The 23,107-nt window shown below is 61.9% G+C and overlaps 1 protein-coding gene across 3 annotated transcripts in view; it reads right to left on the reverse strand.

The window, feature by feature from the left end:
• NCAN (neurocan) overlaps positions 1–23,107 on the reverse strand; it is a 76,463-nt gene that overhangs the window by 26,339 nt on the left and 27,017 nt on the right. For 2 of the 3 annotated variants that reach the window (XM_075902827.1, XM_075902829.1), the window contains exons 2-7: positions 21,727–21,806; positions 7,748–8,149; positions 5,698–5,872; positions 4,401–4,528; positions 3,290–3,583; positions 1,945–2,955 (exon numbers count right to left, since the gene is read on the reverse strand). In XM_075902827.1, coding sequence (XP_075758942.1) covers positions 1,945–2,955; positions 3,290–3,583; positions 4,401–4,528; positions 5,698–5,872; positions 7,748–8,149; positions 21,727–21,799 — 2,083 coding nt within the window. In that variant the 5' untranslated portion in view covers positions 21,800–21,806. The remainder of the gene's footprint in view (positions 1–1,944; positions 2,956–3,289; positions 3,584–4,400; positions 4,529–5,697; positions 5,873–7,747; positions 8,150–21,726; positions 21,807–23,107) is intronic. The other variant, XM_075902828.1, reaches the window with a different exon arrangement.

Consider the following 23,107-nt stretch of genomic DNA (forward strand, 5'->3'; position numbering starts at 1 on the left):
TGAGTCTGCCAAGGTGTTTAATGGCAGCACGAGGGCGGGCGGAGGGGCCGGGTGTCAGTGCACTAGGAGGCAGAATTCCTGGGTTCTCTTTCTGGGTCTGGAAGGGGAGTGTTGCCTGATGGTTAGAGCAAGGAGGGCTGGAGTCAGGACTTGTGGGTTCTCTACAGGACTCTGACGCTGTCCCACCAAAGGTTAGGTAGGGATATGGTGGTGGCAGGGAGCTGCGTCTGGCGTGCGGTCCCCGCCACCGCACTTGGGCGTGTGTTTGCACGCGCGTGCAAATGGCCAGCCTGGGCTACCACCCCTGCGTGTGCATCAATCATTTGTGCCAATCCAGTGTGCAAAAAATACCACCCCACAGGCCCTGGCTGTGCCCGGCTCTCCGGCTGCGGGGGCGCTCGGGGGGAGGGTCTGGGACAGAAAACCCCCCCGAGGGCACAGGGGTCAGAGGAGAGTCGCTCCCAGCCGCCCCAGTGCAGGGCCCTCGATTACCGGCCCCGCTGGGCGCTGCCGGATTAGCACCACGACGCTATAATGGCCTTTAATGAGGAGCAGCGGCAGATCCTGGCTCGGCAAGGTTGCCATGGCTACTGGCTCCTCATCACGGAGGAGGCCTCGTTAGCTGCCAGATGATGGGGAGCGGCACGTGCTGCTCTCTTGGCGGGAGAAGGGGGCCAGCCCTCCGGCGGGGGCGGGAGGGGGATTGTGGGAGCTGGGGTGGAAATGGGGGTAGGGAGAGCTCAGGTCAGTCCCTGCATGGGGTGGGGGGGGGGAGTTATTGGTTCCAGAAAGACAAAGAAGTCAGTGCAGAGGGACGGGATGGGGCAGAGACTGGAGGGGGAGGGAGACGGCGGGAAGGGGGCACAGTGAGCCATGGGGCTGGTGCCGGACGGTTGGGGCTCCCTGGCTGACGCCCCCCCACTGCCCCGAGGCCCTTCCAGGGACCCAGTCTCATCTGGGCAGTGCCTGGAGCAACTATGCAGCACCCGGCCTGAGGGGGCCCGATCCTGGTCGGTGACTGGGCAGAGCCTGGCCTGAGGGGGCCCGATCCCGGTCGGTGTCTGGGCAGAGCCTGGCCTGAGGGGGCCCGATCCCGGTCGGTGTCTGGGCAGAGCCTGGCCTGAGGGGGCCCGATCCCGGTCGGTGTCTGGGCAGAGCCTGGCCTGAGGGGGCCCGATCCTGGTCGGTGACTGGGCAGAGCCTGGCCTGAGGGGGCCTGATCCCGGTCGGTGACTGGGCAGAGCCTGGCCTGAAGGGCCCGATCCTGGTCGGTGACTGGGCAGAGCCTGGCCTGAAGGGCCCGATCCTGGTCGGTGACTGGGCAGAGCCCGGCCTGAGGGGGCCCGATCCTGGTCGGTGACTGGGCAGAGCCTGGCCTGAAGGGCCCGATCCTGGTCGGTGACTGGGCAGAGCCTGGCCTGAAGGGCCCGATCCTGGTCGGTGACTGGGCAGAGCCTGGCCTGAAGGGCCCGATCCTGGTCGGTGACTGGGCAGAGCCCGGCCTGAGGGGGCCCGATCCTGGTCGGTGACTGGGCAGAGCCTGGCCTGAAGGGCCCGATCCTGGTCGGTGTCTGGGCAGCACCCAGCCTGAGGGGGCCCGATCCTGGTCGGTGTCTGGGCAGCGCCCGGCCCAGCAGGACCTGATCTCGCCGGGGGTCTGTGAGTCTCTGAGCACGATGGGTCCCCGGAGAACAAGTCAGACCCGGGCGTGAGGCGTGGCCTTTTGGCTCCCCTGGAACCGCAGGAGCACCGAGCAGCCCGGCCTGTCCTCGGAAGGAGGTTGAAACTGACCCGACTGGAGGCAAATGCTTCTCTCTCAGCCCCGGGGGCCGAGGGCCAGTCCTGCCCTGTCAAGCTGCCGCACCTCAAGGAATTCCAGCCCCTTCCCCCCGCCCCATGTGACTGGAGGGTCCCGTCAGCAAGCGGCTAACTACAGATACTCACGGGAGCCGGCCGGCCCCTCCACTTCGTTGGAGAGGGGGAAGGCGCCTTCCCCTGCGTGGGCCTCGGCGGTGGGCTTGGCCGTGGGGTGGATCTCGACAGCGTTGTCCGCCGTGCCGCTCGCCTCCAGCGCCAGGCCTGGGACCGGGGTGAGGGCTCCCCCCGCGGTCCCATCCATGCCTTGGGCTGGCCCCTCGCGCTGCAGCTGGAAGTGCCGGCCGTTCAGTCCCGCGGAGACGCTCTTCTTGGTGGGCTGGGGGCTGGGCACCTCCCGCGCTGGGGTGCTCGGCGGCTCGGGCGTGTGGGCGGCGGATGGTGCCCCCAGGCCGGGGCGCGTGATGTGTTCCTGCGGGAGCTCGGGGGCAGGACTCGGGGAAGGAGGCTGCGGGTGAGCTGACGGGGGCCCCCGTGGGATGCCTGGGGGCCGGGTTGGCGGGAGGGCATCAGAGGCTGGCGCGTCAGTTTCCACGGAGGATAATGGGGCGGGTGTCTCCTCCCAGGCGGCGGTGGGGAAACCCAGCGGCTGGTGGGCTCCCTGCTGGCTGCTCCCCGCCTGCGCTGGAGCCTGGTCGACCATATTCAGAGACTGATCTTCGCTTGGAGAGGAGACTGATGGGGGTTTCGGAGACACGGCTCCTTCCAGAACGGGAGCTCCGGTGGCTGCTGCCCCCGGGGGAGGCTCTTTCCCCACCGGGCTCCGGGTCACCAGCTGCAGCTGCTCGTCCTCCGTCAGCACCGGCTTGTGCCTCAGGCTGTAGCCAGCCCGGGGGATCTCCCTGGAGTCCCCAGATGCGCCGGCCTCCTCGCGCCCTGGGGGGAGCAGCTCGTTTTGTGCCTGAGGCAGCAGCTCTGCGTCGTGCTCCGCCAAGGTGTTGTCCAGGCTCCCGGGCCCGGGCCCCGCCGGCGCCGAGCCCCCCGCATCCTGCTCCGGCTGCCCACGCTCCAGGCTGCTGGCGGGCTCCTCGAGACTCCGCGCGGCTGGTTTCGTCGGCGAGGGGGGCGGCTGCTGACCTGCTGCGAAGAGACAAAGGAGCTGGAGCTGACTCGGGCTGCTCGGAGCCAATTGGCCCCAGTGACCCGAATCCTGCTCCTTTCCGGGCTCTCCCGGGCCGAAGGCAGCTGATCCAACTCTCCCACCAGCCCAGGTGTGTCTATGCCCACACATATTGCCCCCTTGGGTGGGGCCCAGAGCTGTGGGGTGGGGAGAGGGGTGGCATGGGGGTAGGCGAGGCCCAGGGCTGTGGGGCAAGTGGTTTTAACGAGACAGAGGGTGATTCTGGATCAGGAACTGGACGCGTCCCTGGTCTGAGCCCTCCCCGGACAGGGGCCGTCCCTCGCTCCCTCCTACCTTTGTAGCAGTAAGCGTCAAACTTCAAGGCCGGGTCAGGGAAGCCGGTCCGGTTGGGGAACTGGTACACGGTTCTCACGCCCGGCTCGTCCCCGCCACATTTCTTACGCGGGGCCTGGATTGGGTAGCGGACGCTCCCGTCAGCCAGCCAGCCGGGGTCGCATTGATCCAAGCCGTTCCTCCAAGCTAAGTACAGCTGGCCCGTGGTGGCTAGCGAGGCCCCCCGGCTCTGGCAGTGCTTCTTGGCTCCCTGGGCCGTCAGCCGCCCGGGCGTGGAGACGTAGAACACTTTCCCTGCAAGGGGAAGGAAAGCCCAGTGACACAAGGTGCTCGCCATTCGCCCAGCCCCACGTGGGTCACTGCCACGGGGCAGCCACCTCTGGGGTGGAGCATGGCCCCAGCGGAACAGCTGGTGTGATCGAGCCACCGACTTCACTAGAGTGATGCACCTGCTGAGGAGCTGAGCCTCTTGCGTTCAGTAGGACACGGGTGAGGCGTGGCAGGGTCACACCGGCGTCACCCGGCCTACAGACCAAATGCCAGGGGGTATGTGGTGTGGGTGGGTGTGTGGGTCTGGGATGCAGCTGCAGCCTCCCTGAGCCGCGCCACTACTCAAGGTCACCGGAAAGGCTGCAGGTGCCAAGAAGCAATCAATTCTCCCTGGCTCCGGCTGCTGCCATGGCCATGAAATCAGCCTCCAGCAGCCTGGGAAGGAAAGCGTTTTTCAGGCCTTCATTGCTGAAGCGCTAAGGCGCAGCCAGGTGCACCGTGCTCCTCGGCATCTCACCGTGCCCGGCGTGCGGCCGTTGGCCCATGGCCAACCCCCCCGGAGCTGCCCGCCACGGAACGGCCCTTGTGGAGCCTTTTCTGGCATCTCCGAGAGCAGCTGGGGAGGGCTGCCGATGTGGGGGTGTGGGACCAGGGAGCCGCTCCCTGCCTGGAACCTCTCGAGGTGGAAATCCTCCAGGCGTCAGCTCCCCGCTGAGTCTGGGGACCCCACCAGAGAGACCATTGCAACCCGGAGGCTCCAGCCACATCCCCGCCCCTGAAAGCAGGGGCCAGGAGGGGCCCTTTGGGGCGGCCCAGGGACGCGTCATGGGGAAGGGCTTGCCTTGGAGCTCCCTGGCGTAGCAATACACGTCGTAGGCTTCGCTGGCTTCCCGCACCCCGTAGCTGCGGATGCCCGGGAGGCTGCTGCGGTCTCCGTAGCAGCCAGGCCTGGAGAGCGTGATGGGGTACCTGGGGAGACAAGGCAGAGGCCAGTGGCCACGGGGCTGGATCCACCCCTGCCCTGCCTGCCCCACGAGCCTCCGGGAGCACCCGGATGGATGCCCTCTCCACGCTGCGCAGCTGGAAAGAGGGGGAAGGAGGGTGGCCGCTTCCGGCATTTCTACCACTGCCTGCGGGGAGCCAGGGAGGGGGGGTTTCTACAGGGGGCCCTTTGACAGCTGAAAGCCCAGCCCCCGCTCTCCGAATCTGCGATGGATCCAGCTGCTTGTGGCGCACGTTCCTCCCGTGGAGAATCACGCGCCGTGGGGAGCCGTGCCGGCTTCAAGCCGCTGTCGCTTTGATTGCGCTCAAAAGCGGAGAGCGTCTGCCGGCAGCTTTGGGGCCAACGATGGAGAGGGACAATCCCTTTCATAGAGGAGAGCTGGAGGGGATGAGGGGCTGGGAGGCACGGGGGGATGGAGACAGGCTGAGGGAGAGGTGGAGAGGGACACGGGGAGCTGGATGGGGGCATAGATAGGAGAGGGAAGGGCAGATCCGTGAAGAACTGCCCCCAGTGGAAAGCTGTCTGGTAACAGCAGAAGTGCAGTCTCTAAGCACTGGGCTGGGATTAACCACCCTCCCCCATGCTTAAGCTGGTCAGTGTCACTCTCCCCATTTTGCAGAAGGGGAAACTGAGGCATCGTGCAGGGACACGACTCACTCCGGGTGACCTCGTGAGTCAGCGACCGATCAGTGTGCGTGGGAAAGGCCTGTATGTGGAAAGGCACCGGAGTGCAGAAGGTACCAACTCCCCTTGCCTGGTGTGCAGACACAAAGGTGGCCTTTGCACGCTTGTTTTGCACGTGTAAGCCCCTGCCTGGGCACCAGCTTGGGGCAGATTTGCCAGGCCCAGGTTTGCAGCTGCTGTCTGAATAGAGAGCTCCGGGGCTGCTGCACAGCTGGGTCGGGATGGGCTTCGGGGAGCAGGGCTGCAGGGTCCCCAAAGGAGGGACACCACCTCGCTTCAGCGCCCAGGTGTCCAGTGCCGCCTGGTGTGGTGCAAGACGCAGGAACAAGGCACCTGCTTTGCGGCGCCATCCCCTCGTGTCACCCCCCCCATCACTGGGTGGCCCCTTCCCCCCCCCCCAGGGCTCCCCCCGAGCTGTGTCCCACCAGGGCCCAGGGGCTCCCCGGGTTACCGGACAGTCTGGTCGGCCAGCCAGCCGGCATCGCAATTGTCGTAGCCGTCTTCGAAGGCGGCCTGCAGGTGACGCGGCGCGGCCACGACGGCGGAGTTCTCCAGGCAGGCGCGCTGGGCCGCGGCGAAGGTGAGCGCGTAGCGGTTGCTGGCGGCTCGGTAGTGGAACACCACACCTGGGAGGAGCGGACGGGCGGGCCGTGAGCCGGGGGGGGGGCGGCCCAGGGAGGAAGGCGCCCCGGCCTCCGCCCACGGTCAGTTTGTCCATCCCATGCGGGTGACGGGGGCTGGAGCCACTGCCCGGGAGCCTGCAGGTTTGTGTGTGTCCGCAGAGGGGTTTGCCCCAGGGGTCAGCGACACAGCTGGGGCCGTGGGGCAGTTGCCTGGATTCTGCCCCCCACCCACCCACTACTAACCACTGATCACACTCACCTCCCAGAATAGAACCCAGGAGTCCTGGCTAACCCCCCCCCCCCAAAAAAAATCCCCCTCCCCTACCAGAGCTAGTAACAGAACCCAGGAGTCCTGGCTCAGCCCCCCCCCCATCCCCCTCCCCTCCCAGAGCCAATAACAGAACCCAGGAGTCCTGCCTCAGCCCCCCCCCATCCCCCTCCCCTCCCAGAGCCAGTAACAGAACCCAGGAGTCCTGCCTCAGCCCCCCCCATCCCCCTCCCCTCCCAGAGCCAATAACAGAACCCAGGAGTCCTGCCTCAGCCCCCCCATCCCCCTCCCCTCCCAGAGCCAGTAACAGAACCCAGGAGTCCTGCCTCAGCCCCCCCCATCCCCCTCCCCTCCCAGAGCCAATAACAGAACCCAGGAGTCCTGCCTCAGCCCCCCCATCCCCCTCCCCTCCCAGAGCCAGTAACAGAACCCAGGAGTCCTGCCTCAGCCCCCCCCATCCCCCTCCCCTCCCAGAGCCAATAACAGAACCCAGGAGTCCTGCCTCAGCCCCCCCATCCCCCTCCCCTCCCAGAGCCAGTAACAGAACCCAGGAGTCCTGCCTCAGCCCCCCCCATCCCCCTCCCCTCCCAGAGCCAATAACAGAACCCAGGAGTCCTGGATCAGCCCCCCCAACCCATGCGACCCCCCCCCTCCCCTCCTGCAGCCAGTAACAGACCCTTCTGAAAGCACAAAGCAGACCATGAGCCACCCCCCCGCAGAGCTCCAGGAGAACTGGGGGGGCCGGCCGAGCAGCCTTTGCGGGGGCGCACTGACAGCCCCAGAGCGGGTCTGGGCTGGGACAGAGGAGTCGCTGGCTCTGTGTCTCCAGCGATTCCCTCCTGAGATTCCCCCCGTCCCCGTTGGCCGCACGCTGAGCCCGCAGCACCAGCCGGTAGCAGCAGCCGGAAGCTGCTCCTGAGGGCACCCCAGGGACTAGGCCGTGTGGGATTCAACCCAGTGGGCGTGCGGGGCAGGGAGGAAGAGAAGGTGCCCCCCCCTCAGTGCACACACATGCACACGCGTGTGCTCACATGCACACAGAGCTTCCCCCGGGGCACTAGCAAGGTGGAGGCTTGCCCATGATTTGCTTTGTTCTTTGTACTGGCTCCGGGAGGGGACGGGGATTTCGTGGGGGGTGGGACAGAGCCAGGACTCCTGGGTTCTGTGCCTAGCTCTGGGAGGAGAGGAGGATCTAGGGGTCAGAGTGGACCACAAGCTAAATAGGAGCCCCGCCCCTTCTGCTCAATGCTCCGCCCCTTCTTCACACTATCCCGCCCCTTCCTGTGTAGCCCGGGGTCACTTCAAAACTTTTCGAAGTAGTCCCCGGCAAAAAATTATTGCCCACCCCTGATCTAGACAGTGCTGGGCCCTGCCTAGAGGGCGGGGGACTGGACCCGATGGCCCTTCGGGGGCCCTTCCAGTTCCAGTGTTTTGGGATTCGCCGGTGCGGCCGGCGATGGAGAGACACAGAGTCCCCTGCATGGTTTGTGCATCCCACGGAGGGGAGGGAGGAAGGGCTGTGGAGCAGCTGGTGAAGGTGGAAGGATCCCCCCGCCCCCCCTGTCTGGCTCACACCTCACGCCCAGTCGGCCTGCCCCGGCCCGACTCACCGGTGACCTCCAGGGGCAGCAGGTCCTGCTCGTCGTCAATGCCGGCCACCACCTCGCAGCGGTACAGCCCGGCATCGCTGGCCCGGGCCGCGCCGATCGCCAGGGTGGCATTGTAGCGGTTGCTGGCGTAGCCGGGCAGGGACACCCTCCCCTCGTAGCCCTTCCCCACCTTCACCACGTTCTCCTGGGCCACCAGGACCGGCACGTCCTGCTTCTGGCCGGACGCCGACTGCACCTTGCTCCATTTGATGCGAGGCGGGACCGCCGGGTGGTTGGGCCCCAGGGCGGCCGAGGGGTGGAGCAGGAAAAGGCAGGGCAGGGCCACGGGCTCAGCCAGCCCCACCCGCTGCGGCTGGTGCTGGACTTTGTTGATGTGGATGATCTTCCCGTTGTCCTGGGAGCCTGCGGGAGACAGGCAGAGAGGAGAGGGGCTCAGTGGGAGGGGAACGCCTGGGGGGCATGATACCACGGTGATGGGCACAACGGAGAGAAGGCAACTGGCACACATGGTCTGGGCAAGCCACATTCAGAACCAACGGCAAACTCAACTCGGAATCGACGGCAGGGGGCAGAAAGGCCCCCCCCCCCCACTTTCATTCTCACTTTGCCCGGCTGGGGTCCGGCAGTGCCGGGAAGCTACGCCGGCCCCGTTCCCATCCCCCCTAAGGCGGAGCAGCCGCCCGGGTCTCCTAGAGGGCGGCCGAACCCCCGCGACCCGTTCCCGCTGGGTGACACTCTGCGTGTCTGTTTCCGGGGAGCCTCGCACGGCGAGGACGGGGTGACACCAAGCGGCCCTGTCGCACCTTCGCTGCCGCCCACCCACTTCCCCGCAGCCCGGGGGCGGTTTGTGCCAACGTCGGCCGCTGCCCCCGTCCACCCTGTTCCCTGGGCAGACCCAGGATCGCGCCCCCAGCGGGTTTGGCTGGCACCGCAGACCCCGGCAGCTTTCTGCATAAACCGAGCGAGCTGCAGCGGGGCCCTGCCAATGCAGGGGGATGGAGCTCAGCTCTGGTTTCTCGCTTTCACACACACCCTCCGTTGGCCCTGGGACTGCGGCAGGTGCAGCGACAGACCTAAAGGCCCCTGGGCTGCCGTGGGCGAGCAGCGAATTGGACACTGCTGAGCCAGGACGCCGCAGTCGTTGCTCATGAGAAGCACCCTGTGAAAGTCAGCGTGGCCAGCAGTTACGCCCCAGAGGATACCAGCCACTGCGGGGCAGGTGAGAGCAGGATCAGAGGCAACGTGCCCTCTCATGTGTTCCCTCGGGGTGCGGAATAAATTTTGTTCTGTGCACTGAGGCATGTGGGAATGTGCACCACCCTAAAACACACAGGCTGCCGGTGGTGGGTGCTTTGCTCATCAGCTGGGCAGCATTTGACTCTCTCCTGGTGGCTGCCCAAGTGCCCAGCGTACGAGGAATGTGCTCAGTGACCTGGTCGGTATCTATTGGAAAGCAGGTGTGTGTTTTACTCCAGTTCCTGTAGCACTGTGGAGCGATCCGCTCCCTCTGCTGCAGCTGGCCTAGAACCTGGCAGGTAACAGGCTTCTGGGCAAGGCTGGCCAGCCCCGGCCTCAGCGTGGAGACACTGGCACAGTGAACACCCGGGCTGTCTGGGCAGGAAAGGGTGTCGCGCAACCTGGTCCCAGCAGGCAGCTAAGCTAATTGGTCTAAGCTGCTCTTAATTGCATGAGTGCTGAAGCCTGCAGTAGGGAGCCAGGTATAAAAGCAGCCCTGGCAAAGCTGGGATGCAGGTGCATTGAGGGGCGGGGGTGGGAGGGAAATCGAGGCAGGGCTCTTTACAGAGAGGAAGCTAAAGTAGCTAAATATCAGCTTGGCTCAGGAGGCCTTTGTAAGCAGCAATTAACAATTCTGCTTCTTAATTGCATGTTTGCAGCCCTCTCTTCTCCTCCAAAGCACACGCTGGAAACCCTAGGGCTCTGCTTTGCCATGGGTGGGAATAAAAGCGTCTCCTGTAAGAGAGCAGAGCAGGTGTCTTCTCTGGTGTGGGCTGTCTGCACGCAGAACGGCAGAGGCCTCTGACTCAGGGCGCCGGGGGTCTGAGACGGGGCTCCAGGCAACTGTAGGGGCTGATGTGCTCCAGGCAGTGCTAAGGGCTGGGGGTCAGAGCAGCATGCTCCAGGCAGTGCCAGGGGCTGGTGTGTGCCAGGCAGTGCTAAGAGCTGAGAGCCAGTGCGGCATGCTCCAGGCATCGTTTTCAGATCCCTCTGTTCCCCCGGCCAAGTTGAAAGCTGTGTTCTTCTCCTCTGCAGAATCCCCTTGTCCTACACATCTGAGCCTCTTTCTGTGCATGGCTCTGCTGGGAAATATTCAGTGCCCCACCCTCCCTCCCGGTGCCCCTGCATCACAGAGCCAGACGCTCCTGGGAGCTCACAGGCAGGGCTGGTGCGGGCACGGGGAAAGGCTGAGCGGAGTCATTGGAGCACAGGTCTGGGGGCCAGGAGCGCTTGCGTTCTAATCCCACTACTGACACCAGCTTCACCTGGGGGCCAGGCAGGCGGGACTCTGGAAGCTGGGAGGAGTTCATTCATTTCTGTCCTGTGCTCTAGGGCACATGGACTAACAGTCAGCCCCCCAAAGCCACCAGGCTCCCTCTGCGCACCCTCCATGCTCCCCTCCGAGTTGTCCTGTGCTCTGGCCTCTCTTTCTGCTGCCGTCCATCTAGGAAGGGATCCCGGTGAGGAGCGACCGGAGTGCTATGCTGGTAGAGGAGGGGCTTGGACTGGCTGCATAAATTGCTTTCAAAGAGACGGGAGAAGAGGGAAGCAAGATAGGCTGCGCTCCCTCCAGGGATAAAACCCGGCATCGATACATCTAATTATGTAAAGCCATAAACTGCTTTTATCCCCTCCATAAATGACCAGGTAGTGAATTGAATCACTTGTTGTGGGCATTTGTTGAAGCAGTTTATCCCTTTGGAGAGGGGCTGATTTATAGACTGAACGAGAGGACGAAAGGCATTGTGAGAAGCGTGGGCAACGCAGACACTCCCAGGCAACTGTCGTTATTAAAATGTTATTTACGTTTTATTTCTAGTGCGGTAGCACCAGGGAGCCTCAGTCCTGCACCAGGAGCCTGCTGCGCTAGGCACTGTACGTTATGATTACGCTTTTATTGAGGGAACCGGCAGGCAGACAGCAGCCGGGTTCAGCCTGGGAATTGGTGACGTCCACATGATTCCAGTGCGGCCTCGTCTATTCAAGGCCCTATCCTGGGGATGCGATGTCCGCTCCTGCCTGTCGAAAGAGCCGGTTCCGGACATCAACTTCACGGAGCCTGATGCTCCTGGGAGCTCACACACTGGGGAGTGCATAGGAAAAGGGTGAGCCGAGTCATCGGCGCACAGGCCTGGGAGCCAGGAATGCTGGCGTCCTAATCCCACTACTGACACCAGCAGTGTGATTCTGTAAACTGGGGGTGAGAGCATTCCTTTCTGTGCTGTACTCTATGGCACACAGAATACCAGCCAGCCCTGCAGAGTTACCGGGCCACCGCGTGAGGAGGTGCCCAATTCCAGCCAGCATAAGCAGCCACCATGACACCGTCTGGGCTAAAATTGTTCCCCCTCCCCACACCCTTACCGACCTCTGCTAGCCAGAAGCCAGCTAATACACCACCAAGCAGCAGGAGCAGGGGTGTCTAGGGCTGTAAATCTCCTCTAATTCTCCTTGTTAAAGAGCACTCAATCCCACAGGTGGGATGCTCTCATAACGATGCCGACGTGGGAGACTTAGGGCAATAAGTGATCCCCCCCCATTTCATCTGCTCTCTACGTCGCCTAATACCCAGCGAACCCCACTTTGCAACCCTATTAACACTCTGCGCTCCTCGTTGCTCACTGCAGCAGGCAGTGGGCAGCTGGGTTTTTACAGAGCAGGTCATGCGGGAGGTGGGATGTTTTATTCATCTCTCGTTTCCGTTTCTTCCTACTCTCCTGTTCTGACACCTGAGAGATCCCTGGGAGCCTGGGCGGGTGGAACATGGAGTCTCTCACCTCGGGGTCACTGGTTTGAAGCCAGCACCAGATCGGTTGTGACGTGCTCTGGTGGAAGGTGTTTGGCAGATCTCAGCCTGTATTCCTTGGGCAGCCACTCAGAAGAGAGTCTAATGCTGCCCAGCTGATTAGCAGAGAGCCCACAGTTAGGTTTGTGATTTTCCTTGTGGTGCACATTCACACACACCATGGTGCACAGAACAAAATTTATTCCACACATGGATGGAAAAGAGAGCGGGAACATTGTCAGCCCCACGATCCCCAGCAACCCTATGAGAACAAAGCAGGCGGAAGAGCCAGAGGACCGGGTATCGGTGGCAGGGGGTTGGGAAGACACCCCCAGGCGACAAGGTTAAAGCTCCTCAAGCGTAGGGTGTCGGTGAATACACAGCTGGCCTCACATCAAGGATTTGCAGGATGGCCCCCAAACCAGGGCCTTAGTGCAGAGCCCCATAGCAAGGAACGTGCCTTGGGCTCCACCCCACAGTCCCCACATCTAGGCCGTCTGTCCCCCACCTCACCGCTGCTTCCTCTAGATTGTTCCAAAGCTTGGATTTTATCTCTTTGGCTCTCCATGATTCGAACTCTCCACAGGCCCCTCACCATCTCCTCAGGCCTTGGTCACTGCCCCTTCCGCACTGGCCCCTCCAATCCCGGCGCCACCTTCCCCCTCCAGTGGGGCTCCCACTCCTGCCTGCTGCAGCCAACTCCGGCACCTCGCCCTCGCCTTGATGGCCCTATTCTGCCGACCCACCTCCGGGTCTCAACCAGCTTCCTCCACAGCCAGCTCCATGTCCACACCTCCTTTGTGGCTCCCCACAGGGACCCAGCCACGGGCTGACGGTGGGCAGAGGGGCGGGGAGAGCTGCTATGAAGCCAGGCCTGGGGGGTCTCATGCCGGCGGCTCCTGCCCTGGGCTGAAGCAGTCGTGGGCTGAGGCATCGAGCTGTGCAGGGCAGGGGCCGTGTGCCACGGGTGCCCTGGCACGTCCCGTGGACTCCGAGTCACTTCCCCAGAGCTGAGTCCTGCCTGCAGCCTGGCCCCGGGTGTTCAGGTGACTGGGGGAGGGGGGTCTTTAAGCCTGCATGGCTCCAGAGCGGGGCCCCTCTGGAAGATTTCACTCCCCCCCCAGGTCCGGCCCTAGGCCAGCCAGCAGCGCGCTGCTGGTTCCCTCCGCAAGCCGGGTGGGCGCTGGCTTCACTTCAGGGCTCCCTGCATGTTCTTGGCCTCTCGGTAAGTGCAGATTCAGCAGCCGCAGCAGAGCCACAAATAACTGGAGGACACGTGCCTGGCGGGGCGAGGGCGCTGGGCGGAGCGGCCGGTGCGGGGCCTTCACCCCCCAGATCCTGGCCGCCAAGCTCGGAGAAAGGCAGGGAGCAGGAAAGAGGGGCCCAGGTGCCGCCAGGGAAAAGGCGAACGGTGGGCGGGGGACGGGGGCGTTTCTTTTGCCGAACTGCCCCTTGTCTCAGGGCTCCTTGTGTCCTTGCTCGGTGCACGGCCCCTCCCCACCCCCGCCCGCAGCCCCTGCCCCGGGAGGCCTGCAATCACACGCAGCGCTCGGACTCGCTCCCGCTTTGCCGGCTGCGTTTCTGTTTCCTTCCTCTAAGGGAGTCAAAATGGGGCACACGCCTCAGCAGCCGCAGGGGAGGCCTCGTGAGAGCAGTCAGGGCAAGGAGAGGGGCACCTTGCACCAGCGGCTCCTGGCTCCTTGCACTAGGCACACGAGGGGGCACGATGGTGCACGAGGACCCAGCCTCTCCCTTCCCCTCCCTCGGATTAGGCCTGGCAGCATCTGGTCCAGCCCCTCTGCTCTCGGACACTGCAGCCACCGCCCCCGCCCCCAGGTCAGAGCCTTCCCGGTGCAGCTCCGCGGCTGGCGGCTCGGCGCTGGCTCACGGCAGCAGGATGAGATCTCCCCGGGGCAGAGCAAACCGCAGCCACCGAGCAAGGCTGGGCAATTAGATTTTAGGGACCAGCAGCGCCCCGTTGTGGGAAAGGAGATGCGGGGGGGGGGGGCCTGGAGTGATGCTAATGACACGGGATGGGGGAGACCCCTTCCAACGGCTGCATTTCTGCCAGTGCAGCCAATGGAGTGGGACCTTCTTAAGTGTGTGGGGGTTGAAATCCAGTCCCCTACTCCTGTCCACCCCCTACCCAGCTGAGGCCGGCACCAGAACGGCCAGGGGGGCGGCACCATGCACCAGCAGCTCCTGGCTCCTCGCACTAGGCACACGAGGGAGCACGAGCGTTGCAAGAAACGGGATGAGGTTCAACACAGACAAGGGCAGAGTCCCGGTTCCGGGTTGGGGACCGCCTGGCTAGGCAGCCGCTCGGCACAACAGGGCCTGGCCAGCAGATCTAGAAAAGTGCAGGGCCGGCCCACAACATTTTTGCATTTGAGGCGGGGAGCTCAAAGGACGCCCCCATACCCCCTTGCTTGGGCCAAAACTGTGAAAGGTCTGAATTCGGCCTCCTCCTTCTCCTCCTCCTCTCGTGGCCCTGCTCCGCTACCTACCCCAATGAAGGTTAGTCTATGAGGTGCCACAGGACTCCTCGCCGCTACCCCAAGAAAGGAGAACTAACAGCAGCAGACACAATTTTCTACACCCTGGTCGCGCCGCCCCACAGTCTGGCACCGGAGGCAGCTGCCTCAGTTTGCCTCATGCTAAGGCCGGCCCTGGAGAAGGGATGATTCCCCTTTATTCAGCACGGGGGAGGCCACAGCTGGAGCGTTGGGCCCCCTGCGACAGAACAGATGTGGGCACATTGGAGAGAGTCCAGCGAGGGGGTGACAAAAATGATTCCATGAGCTACGAGGAGAGGCTGAGGGATTTGGGCTCAGTTTACAGAAGAGAAGAGGGAGGGGGGATTTGAGAGCAGCCTTGAACTCCCTGAAGGGGGGTTCCCAAGAGGCTGGAGAGAGGCTGTGCTCAGTGGGGGCCAGTGGCAGAACGAGGAGCAACCGGCTCAAGTTGCAGTGGGGGAGGGCTAGGTGGGATATTAGGAAAAACGATTCCCCTAGGTGGGCGGGGAAGCGCTGGGCTGGGTTCCCGAGGGAGGGGGTGGAATCTCCGTCCCTAGTGGTTTTTAAGTCCCGGCTTGACAAAGCCCTGGCTGGGCTGATGGAGTTGGGGGTTGGTCCTGCTTTGGGCCGGGGGCTGGACTCGGTGCCTCCTGAGATCTCTGCCAGCCCTGGGATTCTGTGAGTCTATGACTGCAGCTTCCTCCGCCGGTGGGCCCGGAGCCAACATCTCCCCCTGGGGCTGCTGCTGGTCGCCGTATGGGACGTTCCATTCTGCCCCTTGGATAGTGACGCTGAGCCTGGTGTCGCTGGACCCGGCCCGAGCCCCGCCTAAGCCAGGGAACGCTCTGATTGCTCATTACCAGCCGTCGCTGCCGATTAGCGCCAGCGCCGAGCTTGTTATTGGCTAATTATCGCGGGCGATTTGTCACCGGTCGTTAGCTGCTGTTTTGTGAGCCGGGATCGTTAATACCGATTCTCTCCCGAAGTCCCCTCCTCGCTGGATACACACGTGACGGCCAAGGGAGTCAATAGTGGGGCTGTGTTGCCATGGCAGCCCTGCGCACATGTGTGTTTGCAAGTCATTGAGTGAAGCAGCTGGTGAAAGGGGATGGGGAGCAGGGTTCCCTAAAAGCCATGGTGTGGGCGGCGGCCCAGGGGAGATTCAGGGGCTGCCCAGCTGACTGGCAGGGCACCCACCACCTCCCACAGCCAGCAGCCTGTGTTTCTAGGGGTGGTGCACATCTGCACACACCTTGGTGCAGAGAATAAAATTTATTCCACACGCGGATGGAAAAATGAGAGGGGTCATTGACGGGGAGTGGAGGCTGTTGAGAGCAGAGAGGGCCTCACCCCCAGGAAAGAGAGGGATACAGCTCCTCGCTCACCTGGCCCCATGGCTTGCTAGGCCAACTCCTGCTTCTGGGGGTGATGGAGCTGTAAAAAATACGGCGGGAGGAAGCCAGAGCTCAACTTGCCACAAATCCCGGCCGCTTCCCAATGCGAGGGGCCAGCGCTCAGCCGAGTGGGGTGTGGTACTGGGGTACTTTGAAGGCCACATATGGGGCCAGGAGTGCTGGGTTGCATGCACAGCTTGGGCTGCCGTCAGCAGGAGACAGGCAGAATTCTGCAAAGCTTTGTTAAGTATTTTCAGGGCCGCTGGGCGGTTCCTGAGAGCCTCCCGGAGCACCAAGGCACTCGGAAAGGGGCAGAACGGAGCAGCGAAAAGCCCCACGGAGCTGAAACTCTCTGGAGATGCGGGACACCACTGGAGAAGGCTCCCCTGCCCCTCTGTGCAAGCCACGGGCCGCAGCGCCCTCGGGGTGCCGAAGCCCTGGATGCATTGAAGGGTTTTCAAGCAGACTGTGGAACGGGAGGGGCGCTGCCCCTTGACCGGTGTTTTTACAGAGGGGACCAAAAAACTGAGGAGCTGTAGAAGAGTTTGGGTCTAATCTAAGGCTGAAGAACCAGGCTTGGGGGCTACTGGAGTCCGGGATAAGACACTGGATCATTCTGGACAATCCGGAGCCCCAGAATGAGCCATCGGAATTGGCCAGAATGTGGACGTTACGCAGTCCAGACCAAAGCTTGTGGTAGGTGGACAGTGCTCTGAGACTGGGGACATGAGACAGAAGCAGAGCACACGAGGAAGCGGCCATGAGAGGTCATCGAGTCCAGTCCCCTGCCCTCACGGCAGGACCAAGCCCCAGCTACACCATCCCGGAGGGTATGTCTACACTACCCCACTAGTTCGAACTAGCGGGGTAATGTAGGCATACCGCACTTGCAAATGAAGCCCGGGTCCCATATGAGGAGAGGTTAAAGCGACTGGGACTTTTCAGTTTAGAAAAGAGGAGACCAAGGGGGGTTATGATAGAGGTCTATAAAATCATGAGTGGTGTGGAGAGGGCCGATAAAGAAAAGTTATTTATTAGTTCCCTAAATAGAAGAACTAGAGGACACCAAATGAAGTTAATGGGTAGCAGGTTTAAAACTAATAAAAGAAAGTTCTTCTTCACACAGCGTGTAGTCAACCTGTGGAACTCCTTGCCAGAGGAGGCTGTGAAGGCTAGGACTGTAATAGAGTTTACAGAGAAGCTAGATAATTTCCTGGAGGTTAGGTCCATAAAAGGCTACTAGCCAGGGGATAGAATTGGTGTCCCTGGCCTCTGTTTGTCAGAGGCTGGAGAGGGATGGCAGGAGACAAATCGCTTGATCATTGTCTTCGGTCCACCCTCTCTGGGGCACCTGGTGCTGGCCACTGTCGGCAGACAGGCTACTGGGCTAGATGGACCTTTGGTCTGACCCAGTACGGCCGTTCTTATGTTCCTATGTTCTTATGAGGCGTAGCGCCACCCGAGAGCAGGCCCAGCGGGCATTGGTGGAAAAACGGGGACTATTTCACCCCAGGACAAACTCTGCAAGAAGGCAACAGTTCCCATTGCAGCCAGGGGAACGGTCTGCAAGGGGAGGCCGAGGCCGGGAGGTTTCCCACGCTGGGTGCCCACGCAGGTGCCCTTGGCAAGCAGGTGCCACGCTTTTGGCAGTGGAGCAAAGACACGAGCTCGGCACAAATGCCGCATAGAGGGAGGTCGGGGGGACCTGACGCCGTAGGCAGCTCTCGGGAGAGCCAGGGCGCCTGGGGCGAAAGCCGAATAAACGACACCGTCAAGCTCAGGACCCAGAAGGAATGTCCCTGGAAGACACGCCGGCCCCCCGCAAAGGGGCTGGGCGGGCCTCAGGAATTCCGAGGCCTTTCCCAGCTGGCTTACCCCCAACCACAAGGGTGGGGATCCAAGTGTCCTTGTCCCGACGAAGGGTGGAGAGAAAATCAACCTCCCGCGGACTTGGGGCTGCAGCTCTTGGCCTCTGAGAAACTGACCAGAGGCCCCAGACTTGTGCCCCGTGGAGGGAACGGGCACAGGCCGCTTCCAGCCGCATGGTCCACACAGGAGGCCAGCAGCTTCTGCGTCCCAGCCACCAGCAATGCGCTGAGATTGAGACGGTGGCTTTGGCCTGCGTCCTGGGGCATAGGAAGTTTCATGGTGGTATTGATGGGAGGCCAGCATGGGCTGCCAGTGGCCCTAAGCCACTGCCTGCGCTTGCCAAGAGGGGCTGGCAAACGCCTCCCTCCGCCCCCCTGAGAACACAGATCTGTTGTGAGCTTTGCACATTGTACACAAGGCTGGGAGAGAGCTGGGATTACCGAGGCCTTTCTGGGATTGCCAGGCTGGCTGGGCTAGTCTATTCCCAGCCCCTGGCATGACGCCCAACCCACGCTGGAGGCTTGGAGGCAGCCCGGTGGGGCTTAGAATATTTGTCTTAAAGAGGGGAGCCTGGAACAGCTGCTCTGTGGATTCCCTGAAGCTCCAAGGACTTGTCTTAGGAGCGGGGTGAGCTCGAGCCAGGAATGGTTTTGGAGGGGTGGGAGAAAGGGGAAAACCAGCAAGAGAGCAGCTGGCAGCTCCCCCCGCATACTTCAAAGTGCTGCCGTGAGCGAGGTGCGGCCGTAGCGGCCGGGGGCAATTATAAAGAGGTTGCCCATCGCTGGGGGTGGAGCAGAGAGGCTGCAGCTGGCTCTGGAAAAGGGGGCTCGCAGCAAGGGGCGAGGCTGGAGTTGTGTGGTCAGAGGGGTGTCAGGGACAGAGCCGGATGGGAGAGGAAAGTCAGCTGTGGGGATGGCAGGGCTCGCCGCAAACAGGACAGTAAGAGGAAAGGCAGAATTAGAAGGCAAGCAAAGGGAAGATGAGCGTAGTTAAACAAAAGCCAAACAAACGGCGAGTCTGTAGCTCTGTAGTAGATACATGTGAGCAGAGCTCGTCTGGCATTGCAGGCCGTGCACTTCATGTTAGGAGACTTGTGTTCATTGCTGTGCCCTGCCACAGACTTCCCATGGAACCTTGGTCAAGTCACTTGCACAGTCTGTGCCCCGATCCCATGTCTTACTGTGACGTAGTGGGGGTACTTGCTGGGCTGTGGTGACCCTTGCTGTCTGGAGCAAGACCCAGCAGGGAAAACCTCACTAGGCAGAGGTAAGGCCAAACTTGTTGAACCAGTGGCCAGACACCCCCCATGGAGAGGAACAAAGGAAGGTGGATGCTGCCCTGGCTGGGGGGCAGGGCTGGAAGTTAGTGAGTTGGTGGCTGGCTGTCGGAGGGCATGGAGGAGAGCCTAGGGGAAGGGGCTGGAGTTTAGGGGCCCAGTCTCCCCCATCTCAAGGGGGCCTGAGGCATCCTAGCCCAGTCCCTGTAACCAGATTACATCTGTGCTGCGCTGTGCTGGAGGAGCAATAAACCACCCTCAATTCCACTGGCTGGTGCAGTCTGTTTGTGCCATTTCGGGGTGCAGGAGACGGGGAACCCCCAACGCGCCGTCACACTTTTCAATCACTATTATAGTATGTACCTGCTTCACAGGGCTGGGGAATGATGAATACATTCAATAGGGGAGCTGCCCAGTTCCATATAGACAAACACCACTCACAAAGGGTGAGAAAAGTCAAGCAAGAATGACATGGGCTGTCATAAAAGAGAAGCCGTAATGAAAGGGATAGAGACTTCAGAAACAAAGAGGAGGCGAGCTGGAGTGAAGATAAGGAAACAGGACAGACTAACACAGAAGTTCTGGGATGCATCCGAAGGTATCCCAGGGGTAGGGACAGGGACAGAGACATTCCCAGAGGGAAAAAGGGATGGGAAGGCAGAAAGAAGCCAAGGGTTAGCCGTTCAGTCAGAAAACCAACACATCAGATCAAGGAATCGCTGTCTTTGTTTCAGCTGGAACCTCAAACAGCTCCCGATCGAAGTGAGGTTTAAGATCTGGGGCCTCGCGTTTGCGAATTCCAAACTCCGTTACTGCATAAATGTTCCTGGTTACCTAGAAAGTGAGTTTAACTAAGAAAGCAGCAGAGGATGGACACCAGGTCAAAAGCGAAGTGGCTAGCAGTTACTATACAATAGATCAGCCTAATTAATTTGCAGTCATTTATGGTATAAACCGCACTCGCAGCTCTTGCTAAAACAGCTCATTTTGATTTCACTGGGATTATTCCCCGTTTCATTGATTTATACTTTACCCCCAGCTGGCTGAAAGAATGTAATTTGGCCTCCGGGATTTTCTCTGCTGCTTCTCACTGCAGAGATTCAGAAGAAAACCTCCCCTCCCCTTCGTCCCCCTATAATTGGGCCAGTTCTTCTGTCCCAGCCCAGCGAGGTGTGCTCTGCAGGAGGTGGGATTTCTTTTCCAAGCCCCAGCATGGGGACAGCTAAGGGGTTGCAAAAGAAGATGCTAAAGGACACATGAAGGTCATTTAGCCATGGAAGAATGTACACAAAGGGCCAGAGGTATTTTCTACTGGCCACAGCCGGGTTCAGGAAGCTGCTGGAGCGGATTGCCTGGTCTAAAAAAAATACAGGAAACGTCAAGAGCCCATAGTGGTGGTACAGGACGAATTGCCCCCCTGGAGCAAAGTCGGCCTAGATTTATTTACTATGCTGGCTGACTGGCGGGGGGGGGGGGGGGTGTTGCACTCCTCCCAGACAATTAATGTCCCTTCCCTGAGACAGCCTCACTAGAAGAGACTCCGGTGACAGGTAACCGCTCGTTTCCGTTCTCATCAGTCCAACGGGTCGGTTGAAAATTGCCTCAGGACAATACAAGCGTCTACTGAAAGCGGCTGCCGCGCCAGGCTGATCCCCAGCGAGCCGGGCTGTCTCCCCGGCAGGCCCCCGGAAAGGTCGGAGGGTCGCCTGCCGAGGTCCTGTTCAGCGGAACGCTGGCACCCGGAGAGCAGGCGCCGCTCGGAGCCGGGGCCAAGCATCCCAGGGCCAGACAAGGCAAACCACAAATCTGCGTGTGGGGACGATGGTGCTAACCAGCGGAGGGGGTCACACCTGGCCCCCAGGTCGCCCCCTCCCCAGTCAGATACATCCTCCGGGGGGATGGGCCGCAGCATCTCCGGAGGGATACAGGCCCTACCCCACCTCACAGGCGGAGGGAATACAGGCTCTTCCCGCACTCCCGCAGGCGGAGGGATACAGACTCTCCCCCACCTCACAGGCGGAGGGATACAGGCTCTTCCCGCACTCCCGCAGGCGGAGGGATACAGACTCTCCCCCACCTCACAGGCGGAGGGATACAGGCTCTTGCCGCACTCCCGCAGGCGGAGGGATACAGACTCTCCCCCACCTCACAGGCGGAGGGATACAGGCTCTTCCCACACTCCTGCAGGCGGAGGGATACAGGCCCTCCCCCACCTCACAGGCGGAGGGATACGGGCTCTTCCCGCACTCCCGCAGGCAGAGGGATACAGACCCTCCCCCACCTCACAGGCGGAGGGATACAGGCTCTTCCCGCACTCCCGCAGGCGGAGGGATACCGAGCACCACAGTGGGGAAAACAATACAGCTCCCTCCCATCCCCCACGCATGATGGGATATAGGGCCTCCCGTGGGCAGAGAGCAGCCAGCCCCCCCAGGACAGTTGCCACGATCCGGGCCCAGCATTGGGCCGAGTGATGTGGTGGTTCAGAGTCACACTTGACAGGGCGTGGGGGCGAGTCTGATGGGGCCCGTGTGCTGCCAGGACAGCCGTGTCTGCACTGCCAGCCACGTGCCCCCTGCCGTGAGGCCTTGGAGTTTTACAAACCTGTCCCTGTTTCACACAGGGGGAAACTGAGGCACCAAGAGGTGCAGCGACCAACCCAAGGTCACCCAGGGAGTCGGTGGCAGGGCTGGGAATGGAACCAGGAGTCCTGGTCCCCAGGCAATCCCGGTGCACAGCTGCTCCTGCCAGGGGCTGCGTTGTACTGGGCGGAGGGGAGCCCCTGAGGCCTCCCTGGCTTCCTTGAGAGAGGGGTTCCCAACTTGCCCCGCCCGCTTCAGGGATGGGAGCTCCCTCCCCAGCGACCCCCTTGGCGCCCGCTCCCCCGGCCTGGCGTCACTTACCCAGCCCGGAGACGGGCAGCAGGGACAGCCCGAGCAGGAACCAGCAGCTGGCATCACCCATCACATTTACCATCCTTGACCTGCGGGAAAAGAGAGTTTTCGGAAGACAAATTCTCCCCTCATCGGGCCCCGGGGCACCCGGCCTCCTGGACGCAGCCCGGCCCCGAAGTGGCCTGCAGGGCCAGATCGTCTGCACATAGGGAGATGACTTAACCCGGCACGGAGTTCGCCCGCCTCTGGGTGGGAAGACGCCTCTGGAGCCGGGTGTGGGGAGAGGTGGCTGGATGGGGCTGTGAGAGCAGCCCAGGGGGAGGGTCGGCCAGGAGGAGCCGTGGGGCCAGGGAGCCGCCTGCCAATGGAGCGCGTGGGTGCTACCCTCCATCCGTACTGCTCTAGAACCACTAACAGGTTAAAACCCGGGTGCTGTGGATATTTCGTGTTCGCCCTGCAGCCCCACCGGTAGGCGCCCATGAAAAGAGCAGGGTGGGGCAGGTGCAGGAGTGGTGGGTTCAAATCCCAGCTCTGCTACAGCCTCCCCAGGTGACCTTGGGCCTGTCCCTGCATCCTGGTCAAGGGGATCACGGGCCTGTACCTCTGTGGGGCAGGGCTGTCTCACAGCGTCTGTGCCATACCCGGCACAGCAAGAGTCTCTGTCCTGCTGGGTTCCCTCGTGTGGCTGAGGGGGTGATCCTGGGGCTTTGTGATGCCTAATCGGCCTTATGGACTCACCAGGGCCAGATCCTGGTGTCCCGCCCTGTGCAGAGCAAAGTAATCCATGCACTTGTGCGGCCGCCCAGCCGATTAGCAGAGCACCCACAGCGAGGGTTTAGTGTTTCTACAGGTGTGGTGCACATCCAGCCATGCCTTGGGTGCACAAAAATTTATTCCGCACACAGAACAAATTAAAGGGAACCTTTCCTGGCAGGCTCTCTCACTGAGCTCCTTGCTGGAGTGAGTGTGCATTGCTACAGCATGCCAGCTCCCAACACATACATAGCCCCATGGCTGGATACCGGGGGCGGGGGGGGGGCTATAGGTCAGGACTGAAGGGACCGGCAGAGCTGTGCCCAGCCTCCAGCCAGTGCCCACTGGAGCGCCCGTGCCCGAGCATTACCATTCAGCACTGGACTCCTGCTGGGGCCGCGCGTGCTTCACAAAGACGGCAACGCCACTTGCTTAAAATCTCCCATTAATCTGTTTTACTGCAGCGCCAATTATTATTTTCTAAATCATTTGCTCTCCAATCTAGGAGAGGAAGCTCAGACAAATCATTCTCCCATCACAGCATGCGGGGACGCAGCTGCCGCCTGCTTTGACAGCCTCCTTTGGCCTCGGCGCGCCTTGCTGCTCTTTGTTCCAGGTACAAAACGCCGCCATCGTA

Source organism: Pelodiscus sinensis, chromosome 19 (assembly GCF_049634645.1).
Source record: "Pelodiscus sinensis isolate JC-2024 chromosome 19, ASM4963464v1, whole genome shotgun sequence".
Taxonomy (NCBI): domain Eukaryota; kingdom Metazoa; phylum Chordata; order Testudines; family Trionychidae; genus Pelodiscus; species Pelodiscus sinensis.